This window comes from Canis lupus, chromosome 2 (genome assembly GCF_003254725.2).
Source record: "Canis lupus dingo isolate Sandy chromosome 2, ASM325472v2, whole genome shotgun sequence".
Lineage (NCBI taxonomy): Eukaryota > Metazoa > Chordata > Mammalia > Carnivora > Canidae > Canis > Canis lupus.
In genome coordinates this window covers 5,946,947-5,959,109 of record NC_064244.1, presented here as the reverse complement: position 1 = coordinate 5,959,109, position 12,163 = coordinate 5,946,947, and the positions used below count along the sequence as shown (strand labels likewise).

Genomic DNA, 12,163 nt, shown 5'->3' with positions numbered 1-12,163 from the left:
TTGATGAAACTCTTTCTAAAATATACTGCAGATTGTAAACCTTTTCTTGATGACCCAAGGCCGCTGTACTGAGCAAAAATAATTATATTTATTTAGATTTTTAAAACATTTTATTTATTCACTCATGAGAGAAATACAGAGAGAGAGGCAGAGACATAGGCAGAAGAAGAAGCAGGCTCCCTGCGGGGAGCCTGATGTGAGACTCAATCCCAGGACCCCAGGATCAAGACTTGAGCCAAAGGCAGACACTCAACCACTGAGCCACCCAGGCACCCCATATGTGTGAGGTAGCACCCATCCCTGTATTCACCTGGCCCTGCTTCATGGTCTTCAGAGCACTTGTAAATATATGTGTTCTCCTCTCCTGTCTGCCTCTCCCCTCCAGTCTACGAGCTCTGTGAAGGCAGGGACTCGCTCACCAGTGACGCCCCATGGCTGCAGTTACAGTCCTCCCTTCTGGGCCTGCAGAGCCGTGGGGGTGATGTCCCTGCACCTCCTGACACAAACAGCTGTGCACCCAACTGCATTACCTGTTCCCGTAGTTCTTGTTTCTCCTTGGATGTCACTTCTCTCCGTGATCATTCTGGCTGCCTTAAATCAATACCAGCTCTCTTCTATGATTGGATGCTCTTAGTCTCTTACATCTAGGAAACATTGCTATTTTTTAAAGATTAATAAATCTTTAAATCCCAGTAGCCAAACTACCTACCCTTCCTACCTACCTATTAGTTTAGGGAAGATACTGGAGAAAATAATAAAACTGGCAGGACCTTTGAAGTGATTGTGTTTTGTTACTCATTTTTTGAGCAAACTGTTGGTCCTGAGTCACCTTGCTGATGGCTGCACAGATCTGAGTAGCAGAGCGGGCACCACATGCTGAAACAACAGGGTGTGCGTGCTCAGCTCAGGTCCTCCTTGGGCTTCTCGGGCTCACTTCTTAGGCTCAGCTCACTCTGATTCTGGAACGAAAATAGCAACGTTTCAGGGGCGTGTGGGTGGCCCAGTTGGTTAAGCATCTGATCCTTGATTTCAGCCTAGGGATGATCTCAGGGTCCAGAGATGGAGCCCCGTGCAGGGGCTCCTCACTCGTGGGGCGTCTGCTTCTCTCTATTTCTCTCCCCCTCTCCTTCTGCCCCTCTCCCTGCTTGTGGTCATTCTCTCTAATAAACAGTATCTTCCCTAAACTAATAGGTAGGTAGGTAGGAAGGGTGGGTAGTTTGGCTACTGGGATATGGGGTTGTTGTTTTTCTCTTCTGCATTTTGACTGCCTCCTCCATCCTTGTGAAGCCCTGTAAGTAAGTAGTTAGTGTTAGTGTATTTCCAAAAGGAATGTAAGATTGTGTCTGCCATAATGTACCAGATATGAATTTTAAAGTTCTGGGGAGAGGTTGTAGTGTAACTGACTGAGAAACAGATTCTTCAGAGTTCTCTGAGCAAAGACGTCCACCTTCCAAAGGCCTCCTCAAGAAATACCCACCCCAGAACATCTCTTTATTCCTATGCCATCTTTATCTCCTTTTCTCTCTCTCTTCTAGTTCTACAAGAAACTGCCATTGGACATTTGCTTCTTTCTTTTCATTTCAAGTTTCAAATTAGTAATTTATCATTTCAAAACTATCATTGAAAAGATTTTTTTAAATAAATGTCATTAATAGAAAGTCCCAAGTGATAAAATTAGTATTAAATCCTTTCCCTGGAAGGACAATATGCTTCCTTCTTCACGATGAAAAATGCAGTTTCATGTTTCCCTCTGGCTCCAGCTGCCAGGTCACTAAGGGACCAATGTAAGGTTCCATCCTAACACTTTTGCCAACTTTCTTCCTCATTTACAACCTCCACTTTATTACCTTGCTTGTATAATTGCTTCCATTATAAACCACCTTGAATGATTTTTGGAAAAACATATTTTTGAGTGATGTTTCACTAGAATATTCTACTGCAGGCAAGACTGAAATAAGCATAAGCCTGGACAGTATTTCCTCTTCCTCTTTCCTCTTCCTGAGATTCTTATAACTGAGAACCAAGTTAAATACACAGTCTCTCAGATGGAAATGCTGATCCCAAATAAAAAGGGGTCCCTTGCCAGTTTCAGAATTCAAGAACAAAACATTTGATTCATGGTGGTGGAAAGGGAATCTCTGTCATTCAACATATTGCCATCATTTAAGCATAGCTTTGGATTATAGAAAATTGTTGTCAAGAACAAGAGACATTTTTTTCAGACAGTGGAACAAGGAGGCAGGACCTCTGTCATATTAAAAGAACATCCACCACAACTAACACCAACTGAGTTGCGGAAATCATTCACTAGACTGCTAGGGGCCATTGTACCTATGGCGGTAATATAATTATTTGTGAGCACTTTCTGGCCCAGGGCATTGGATCAAAAACATAATAGGAATGGGAAGGAGGACAGGAATGTAATTGGTGTCCTGCTCCTTACATGGTTAGCTCTTGAATGGTCCACTCCCAGACTTGATGCATTTAAGCATTCCCAATCTTCATCCTCCTTCACCCACTAAAATACCAACCAATAAGAAGAGATGAAACCATGAACTATTTGACTCATCCACCATTTTAGTGTATTACAAATGATAGATCATGAGGGAGAAAAATGATTTAGGGTGCCTAAAAATACCGGGGACTACCCTCAATACTTACAAACCATTATTTGTTGCCATTTTTATTGTCTTGCACTTTTATGGTGCAACTTGTAGCATTAGAGTTCCCACAATTACAAAATCTTCAGCCTGTTCACGGTGAGTGTACTATTTGTTCTCTCAGCCTAAAAGACAGATATATGCTCTTACAACATGTAAATAGGTGAGTTCAAATACCTTAAGCCAGAACACAGTGAAACACATTACTAGTGTTACAATACAAAAGGTGATATTTCTTTGTATGTAAGGTAAAATGACGTACCATTTCATTAGTGTTCAGATTGATGTATTGATTAAAATTGTATCTAATTAAATCCAGACTTATATATTCTAATTTGTGCCTTAATACATAAAGTTCTTAACTGGAAAAAATTTTGCAAATGAACACATATATTATCTATTCTGTTGCTTTTATGCTGTAAATGGGCTCCTATAAGTTAGCAAAGTCACACTTCTACTCTTCTGTGGACTGTTAACATCTGCCTTCACCCATCTGCTTTGCCAGCAGACAAAGATGACATATACACAAGACATTAAAGCAGCCTAAGCAACTTACCTAACTCACAGCTGCATTTGTAATAGAGAAATGGGTTTTCTAGGAATTCTGACATGTTTTTTCCCATTTGTAAGCAGATGGACCTTAGGTAATTTTGTGTTCACTGGTCACTGTGTGGCAAACTCTTTTTTTGACATGGAATGCAGAGATTAATTACAGTCCAGGCCCAGTAAAAAGCAATCACAAATTTATAATTAGTAAATTTTGAGTGAATTATATTTCATTATATTTTAAAAACATTATATCCACTTGCTTATGTCTAAGTTGACTTTATAGGAACAAATGTATTTATATATTAAGATTATAGTAAATACATCAATAATATTAATGAGTTAAATTATATTAATCATATATTAATTTTTAAATTTTTCCATTCCCTTTAGAAATCAATCCAAGAAGAAAAACGAAGACCAAGAAAAGATAGGTAAATTATTATTTCTAAATTTCAATGACATCTTATCAAAACAAAATATAAATCCATATGTTCAAATTACAACTGAAAATCACTTATTTTTTAAAATCACCTATTTTATGTGAATAGATTTGGAAAGTAGTATCCTCTCAATACATTTATATTATAAATATGTGGTTTATATGTAATTTAGAAGATCATCTTACCTATTAGAAACATATTGAATTAGCACAGTGCAAAGCATACATTAAGATCAGATCATTTATGAGTGAATTGTATTGTCCCCATACAGAATTTGCTTTTCTCTGTCCATTAATATGGTTTTGATTGGGCAATCTGAACACACTTGGTGTCCATGAACTTTCTTTCCCCAAACTCCTTTGCTTTTTGTTCTTCCAACACATGTTCAATCTCACTCCTTATAATATTTACGAATTTGTCAGGAAACAAGGTTTGTGTTACCTTGCAGGTATGGCAACTTAGATTCACACTAGTCCCCTTTCCTGTAACATTTCAGCCCACCAATAATTTACTATCTTAACATAATACCAATATTTCAAATTAACTGACTTCCAGGGAGTGCTAATAACAATCAAGGGTTTTTTTTTATTGAGTACCAGTGGACACTGAACTCTTGATTTATGTATCAGTGGCATTCTGAAAGTTAATTTGTCAATTGGCATCTGTAACTTGAAAAGCAACTTCCCCAGAAACTCTGTAACACTTGGTCATTTTCCAGATCCTTCCCTGTTAACCTCTTATGAAGTCCCATCAGACTTCAGGTACTGAGCATCACAGGAATCAAGACTAATGGGAGTAAATCCAAGAATTAAAATGGTCACAGACATACCCCTGTGTGTATATCCTGTGCAGGAATTACCATTTAGCACAGAAATTAACCCACTAAAGACCAACAGTAAGGAGAGGACAGAAGGTTACCTGTGAGAGAAGTAAAGTAAGATCATGAAACATTGTATACATCTGTACTTAACCGATGGCTGAGAAAACTGGAAAATGCTGTGTTGACACATTAAGGTCAGCTTTTCTCATAGTGGCCCGGGGGTCAGTTGTGAACCCTGTCCTAGACTGGCCAAACTGGAACTTTATAATCACTGGCTATCTAGCAACTGCTAGTTTTGGGCCAACGTGAATAAGATGAAGCCAGGAAAAGCTGCTCCAGCAGCTAATGCTCTCTTAAAGGTAAGAGATGAGGGGTTTGTTTCTCTTTTTAATTTATGGTGTATACTGTCTTATGTATTCCAAGACTCCTCTTGTTTCTATTGACATGTATGTGTTACTCCTAAATTTATAAAATAAAAGAAGAAAACAAGTATCCTGTAAAGTTTGAGTATAAAAGTAGATTGAAACCATGATGTGTTTATGTGTTTATTTACAGTCAAGGAAAATTATTAGACCTGGAAGATTTCTATTACAAGGAATTTTTGCCCAGTCATTCTAGACCAAAGGAACATAACCCTAGTGTAAGAGGTGGAAGACAACATGGAGAACACCAGCATCAATATTTTAATGCTGACAACAGGTAATACACTATTTCCTAAAGAATAGCATTTTCTATGTTTTACTAAGAATTCCATTTCTGAAGCACTGTCATTGTGTTTGGACTGTAACAAAGTATTCTCACTGAATAGTGCCTCTTAAGACTGATGTGTTGTTTAAAAGTAAACTCAAGGGTTATGGTAGAGTATTTAGACAACCCGTTCCATACCTGTTTTCTTGGTGTCATTGTTAACAGCACCTTCTTTTAAAAGTACCTCACTTTGCGGCATCTGGGTGGCTCAGTCAGTTAAGCATCTGATTCCTAGTTTCAGCTCAGGTCATGATCTCATAGGTTGTGACATCAGCCCCTCCACACACACACACACACACACACACACACACCCAGTGGTGAGCTTTGCACTCAGCTGGGAACCTGAAGACTCTCTCCCTCCGCCCCTCCCCTCACTTGCGCACCTGTGTGTGCTCTCGCACTCTCTCTCTCTCTCTCTCCCCCCCCCCCACCCCCCCTCAAATAAATAAAAATTGTTTTTCAATTTTTTTTTAATTTAAAACGTACCTTACTTTGGACAATAAATTGCATAGTCCTACTAATGACAAGCAATAAACCAAACTCTGTGTTGAAGTACTAACCAATGGAATCTTCAACACTTACTGGCTCAGTTATGCTGTCATTTCTCAGAATCCATGACTTCAGACCCAAATAATATCTGGAAGAAAGACTCATATAGAAATACATGTTTGGGATTTGATTTCTCAGTTCACCACTAACTTTGTTTGACATTAAGTACTTAAACTATTTGTAGCTTACTTATTATTTTGGAATTTTTTCCCCAAAAAAAATTTTCTGTGAAGTTTTGAGAATTGAGGGCACATAATAAAATGGAAATGTGGTTTATAAGAAATGGGAGTAATGACAGGCAATGGAAAGCTGTTCTTCCAGAATCCTAAGTGAACATCCTGCCAGCATAGAGCACTCAGAACCCTCACCATTTCTTACACAGTGTGACCTGGTGGTTAAGGGAAGAAGTTTTAAAGTCAGTCAGCCTTAGATTGGATCCTGATTCTGCCACTTGGCAGTTGAGGACCTTGCTCATGTTACCAGACCTCTCCAAGCTTGTTTTCACATCTGGAAAAGGATTCACTAGTAACTACCACATTGTCATAGAGATTAAGTGAAATGATCATAGAGATTAGAGATTAAGTGAAATGATGTCTGTGAAGTACTTAACAGCACATGTGGCATAGGGGACAGGTTCCATAGATGGTGGATCTTTTCATCTTTATTTGCTTTTCCAGAATCTACTTGATTTCTGCCCCTTGTCTCCAAAAGATGTGTTTCCTCCATCCTGAGATCAAGAACTGTAACATTGGTGGAGCTTAGATGCCCCAGTCTAATCACAGGAGAATAACAAGTGCCCAAAAAGATTAAGTGACTTGCCCCAAGTCACACACTGAGTTAGTGAACTAAGATCCAAGGTTTTTCACTTCCTGCTCAAATTGCTTTCCATTGACATATCCACTTCCCATTTTAACAACCCAATTTGCCTCCTTTCTAGTATATTCATTCTCCCCTTCCCCCCAACCACAGACACACATCTACTATAAAAAGCATTATATCCCTGAAATACTGCCTGGTGTTGCATCCAGGTCTGCAGACGTGGATTAGTGTTCACTAGAATGGGAATGCTAGAAGCCAGCATTGGCTGAGTGCTTCCTTTGGGCTGGGTGCTATGCTGTTCACCCATTTAATTTTTACAGCAACCTTGTGAGACAGTGCCTCTCACTGCCCCATTTTATAGATGAGGAGACTACGTCTACAAAGTTTAATGACTGCAAAGTCACTTAGATAAAAAGCAAGGGAGCCAGAATCTGAACACAGGCCTTTTTGAGTTTAGAGTCAATGACATGAACCGCTATTCTGTATTGCTTCCCTGTCAAAGCCCTATGCTGGGTGCTTGAGGAAGGGGTGGACACAGTGGTGCAAACAATGTCATCCTCATCACCAAAGAGCTTGACTCTAGAGAGAAAGTAAATGATCAAACGAAGCTAAACAAGGTAACTCCAAGAGGGGGATTTTTCTAAGCTAAGAAAGACTAGAGACAAAACTATAAATGCACCAAGTAAATCTTGATGGGATCCTGGACTTAAAATAGAAAACAATTGATGTAAAAAAAAAATAAAAAAATAAAAAAATAAAAAAAAAAAGAAAACAATTGATGTGATGAGCCCTGGGTGTTGCATGCAACTGATGGATCTCTGAATTCTACCTCTGAAACAAACAAGTAAATAAATAGAAAACAAAACGCAGAAAAACAGCTCTAAAAGACATCTGGAGACAATTAAAGAGACTTGGCCTCAAAGTGTGTCTTGGAAGACATTATTGCAGAAAGAATATATATATAATTATTATATACATTAAATTATTATGTGATAAATACATATCTTATATATTATATACAAACAAGTATATTATTTATATATTAATAAATAAACATTATTCTGATAATATTTTATATATTGTATATTTAATATGCACATATACCAAGTATATGACTAATGTTACCCAGGAAGGTGTGAGTAGGTCTGGGAATCAGGAACCACAATAGTGATGACATTGGGCATCTCATGGACTTTAAGTGATTAAAAGTAGGAGCAGGTCATGATTAGAGGATGTCATTAGAAGACAACAGAACTAAGGGCCCCTCATCTCCTAAGGTGGGTCTTAGTGGGATCTCCGTTGAGCAATAATGAGAGGGTTTTTAAGGCATAGCCAAGTTTTAATTATGACAAGGAGATATAGGGAGGATGGTCAGGGAAGGAAAAAATGTGACAAGAGTGCCTTGGCCAAGGGATAGTAGAGTCACGAAGAAAACATCAGCAGAAAAGAGGCAAAGGGGTACACTGGGGAAGGTATGAGATTTGAGTGGGGTGGACATGGATTTGAATCCTCATTCCACTCCTCACTTGCTGTATCAAGTAGAATCAGTCTGTTTCCTCATCTGCCAACGAAGTCTAAGGATAACCTCTCAGGCCTTGCGAAGCTGTCCTTAGAATTCGAGATAACATGTGTGGTGTACCTGGAAGATGGTTGATACTCAACATGCTCACAACAGAAATGAGCTGAATAGGTATGAGAATTCAAGTCAGTTGATCAAAAGAGAATGATCACCTGCCCCATAGGTGATACCCATGGTATCCCAAAGACCTTTCCTGTCAAATATCCACTGAGTTCAAATGCCCTAAAAACCTTCCCAAAGGTGTCTTTTTTTAAATTCTCTATTCAGAATGGACTAGAATAAGGGCATACTCATCTGCAAGCAAAAGTTTAGCTGTCTCCTTTGATTATTATTTTCCCTGCTTTGCGTATACCTTCAATGATCCTGCCCATTTCTCCCTCAGTTAGTCAACTGGCAAACCCCAACACTGGGTAAACCCAACTTTACCCAGTTCATACCTGCACGTACACAGCTGTACATGGCTAGAGAAAAACACAACCAAACCTCACTCGAGATGTATGAGCACACACCTGAGGTGGGCCCCCTTACAGCTATTTTGCAATACTATATCTCCCTGAAATTCCACTGTCCCACTTTCCCAGGCCACTCTTTCAGATGCCTTCCTCTCTCCTCAAACCTTCAAAACCTCCTTGCTTTCAGATGACAACCGTCTTTCCTGTTTCACTGAGAAAATAATAGATAACAGACACATACTCCTACGGCCAAACCTACCGCTTACCTATATGCTTCCCTCAGTTTACTACGGATGACTCTCCTACTAATGAGGGCCAGACCTTCCTGTTGTTCACGGAATCCAAGTCCTTCTATCCGCTCAAGAACGTTGTCCTGCAGTTATTCCCCTCCCTCTTCTACATCTTGAATGTCCTCTTTACTACATCATTTCTGACAATCTGTGAACATGATATAATTGGACCCATCATAAAAAAACACCCTTGACTCAATCCCCCTTCCAAAACCCATGCTCCTGCTCTTCATGATAGCAAAAGAGCATTTACATGAGAGTGATCCTTCTTTCTCAAGGCCCTTGCTTCCCATTCTCTCATAAGCCCCTGCACTCAAGATTCTGTCCCCACCAGGCCACTGAAACTGCCCCTATCAAGGTCACAAGTGACCTCAATTTTGCCATACCCCATGATCTATTCTCAATCTTTATCTTGTCCTAGCAGAAGCATTTTGCATTTTTTTCTTTAAACCTATTTTTCACTGGACTCCAGGATAGTACTTCTTGATTCGCCTCCTACCTCACTGGCTTCTCTTCTAATTCTCCTTTACTGATTCCTCCTCATTTCTCTTGCCTCTCTACATTGGAGTGTCCCAGCCCTTTGCTTTATCAACAAATACTCTCATGACCTTAAATATTATCTATTTACTTAAAATTCCTAAACTGAAATCTCTAGCCTAGATAAGGATGTATATATCCAACTGCCTATTCATTATCTCCTCTTGGATGTCTAATAAATATCTCAAAATTTGAAAAACCCAAACCAAAACATTTATCTCCCCCTCCCCCAAAAAATATACTCCTATAACCTTCTTCATCTCATTAAATACCAACTTCATCCTTTCAGTTGTTGAAGCCAAAAACCGCACAGCCATTCTTGATTCTTTTCATTTATACCCCACATCCAAAGTATCAGCAGACTCATTCAGTTCTACTTTCAAGCATGACCAAAAGCTGGTCAGTTCTTTCCTCTTCTGTAAGCGTCACCATCAGTGTGGCCTGGACTTTTGCAGTATCTTTTAACAGACCTCTTTACTTCCCCTGTAGCAGTCAGATCCTTTTATGAACCAATCCTCCACTCATATCCCTCCAGTGTCTCCCTAGCTCAAGTAAAATTCAAATTCTTGCCAGGGTCCCAAAGCACTCAGTTCTCTGCCACATTGTCCCTTCATTCCTCCTACTCTCCTTCCTTGCTTGTTTCCCCCTTGCTTACTTTAATCAAGCCACAATGGCCTCCTTGCTGTTCTTGAACACCATACACACACCATAGTCTCGGGGCCTTTACACTGGTTGACCCATTATCCTGGCAGGACCACTCTTCCCTAAGATATCTGCCTGGCTCACTCACCCCTCCTCTTCCTTCAGGACTCTTCTCACATGTGTCACCTTACCAGAGAGGCATTTCCTGGTCACCCTCAACGGAATTGCTTGTACACACAAACACATATGTCACACCAGTCTTCTCTCACTAGGCTGCCTTATTTTTCTGCATAGCACCTCTCACCACCTGGCATGGGAAGGTTGTCCCTATAGTCTGCTCCTCTTCAACTCCATGAGAGTGGGGGCTTTTGTTCACCTTTAGCCTACACTGAGGCTAATACTTAGCAGGTACCACATAAGTAAATGAGTGCATCTGTGTAGCTGCATCTGGAAGAAGAGAGTGCCCTTCCTCCAGAGGCAAGTTGCTGAATCTAAAGGTAGAGTTGGTTCAGGAAACGTGGTGGAGCGGCCTCCCTTGAAAGAGCTGACGGGGACCACCACTAACATGGTTGATCCGATTTGGGAGGAGTGCTTCCGAGAAACATTTGAGCAGTTTTAAAGTGCAAAATGATGGTTATCTATTTAGGCGCTTTGAATGTTCCTGCTTGACCGAACTATGGTGGAAAAAAATTAAGGTACTAAAATAAATATTTGTTTATTGGTTGTGAGTTCTTGCAAACCGAAGGAAGCTTACCTCTCCCAGCTACACCTTCTGCCGCCTTACTTGGCTGTCATCTGACACAGAGTCACCAGATTCCCCCGCCGGCATGGGGACAGTTGAAAACCTGCTGAGAAAATTGTGCAGCTGCACTCGGCCACTCTCCCGGTGTTTTGAAAGTGCGGTTCCTAAATGCCTGCGGTTGGCGGGAGGTGGGGGAATAGAACCGGCTTTCGGGGTGGGCGGGGCTGCGCTGCTGGGCTGGCGCCTCTAACTCCGCGGCCCGGGTCTCGCTGCAGGTGCTGGGCGGAGGAGGACCCGGAGCCCGAGGAAAATGACCCCGCAGCGAACCCCTACGACTACAGGAGGCTCCTGCGTAAAACCTCCCAGCGGCAGCGCCTCCTGCAGCAGGTGTAGCCCGGCTGTTCCCGGGGCCACCGCCGGGGGAATGCGCGGGGGACTGGGGGGCTTGCAGGGGCCGAGGCGGGAGACCCTCGGGCGCTGGCGTCCCCGGGCGCGGAAGGCGCGGCCTTGACGGTGGCAGGGGCCTCTCCCTGCGCTCGCGCCTCCGGAGACGGAGAATTCTGTGAGCCCTTCCGACCGCACCCTCCGCTCCCACCGGCCCGCCAGTTGGGGCACCCCATCCCTGGGCCCCTGTGTATCCTTTTGTTCACCCATTTGCAACTCCTGTGGATCCGATGCGCCCGACCTCGCGCCGATCCCTCCTCTCTCATTTTGGGAGACGTCACCGATTTCTTTTCCCTTGGAAACGGCTCTCCCAGGCCCGCGGGACACTGGAGGGGCAAGCAAAACAAAGCCGGGGCCGGGGGAGGCTTTGAAGATGAACTTCATCTCAGACTCGCGCTTTTCTTTCTCGTGATTGTTGAGGTGATTGAATAAAGAAAGTGCCTGGGAAAGTCCGTGGCTTTCGGGGCTGGGCCACCACATTCCCCGTTAGGGCTGGACGACTGCTGTCCAACCGTGCAGGTCCCCAGGGAGGGGGTGACAGTGCCTCTCGTCTCCACCAGCGAACAACGCCAGCCTGCAGCCTTCCCAAACAAACATACCATGTAAGTTAAAACCCACATCTTGTGCCCCAACATGGCCTAGGGACAAATCCCCAAGTCTCCACCGCAACCCCCTGCCCGCCGACACACACACACACACACACACACACACACACACACACACACACACCGTCAGCCCCACCACTGAGCAAACTGTCAGGGTTTTTAGGTTCTACTTGTCTGCAAATTTGAGGCAATCTCCTCGGTTCTGAATTTGGACGTATTTAAGAGAAAGAGGAGGACCATGGGCGGGCAGAGGTTTGCCTTCCTTCAGTTGACTGCATCTTATTTTAA

The 12,163-nt window shown here is 42.1% G+C and overlaps 1 protein-coding gene across 4 annotated transcripts in view; it reads left to right on the top strand.

Moving 5' to 3' along the window:
* Positions 1–11,719, top strand: part of MYO3A (myosin IIIA) — a 240,351-nt gene extending 228,632 nt beyond the window's left edge. For 3 of the 4 annotated variants that reach the window (XM_025463908.3, XM_049096892.1, XM_025463904.3), the window contains 3 exons: positions 3,600–3,640; positions 5,025–5,168; positions 11,102–11,719. In XM_025463908.3, the coding sequence (XP_025319693.1) occupies positions 3,600–3,640; positions 5,025–5,168; positions 11,102–11,219 (303 nt within the window). In that variant the 3' untranslated portion in view covers positions 11,220–11,719. Of the gene's footprint in view, positions 1–3,599; positions 3,641–5,024; positions 5,169–11,101 lie in introns of those variants that run through there. The other variant, XR_007403741.1, reaches the window with a different exon arrangement.
* Positions 11,720–12,163: the final 444 nt, after the last annotated feature.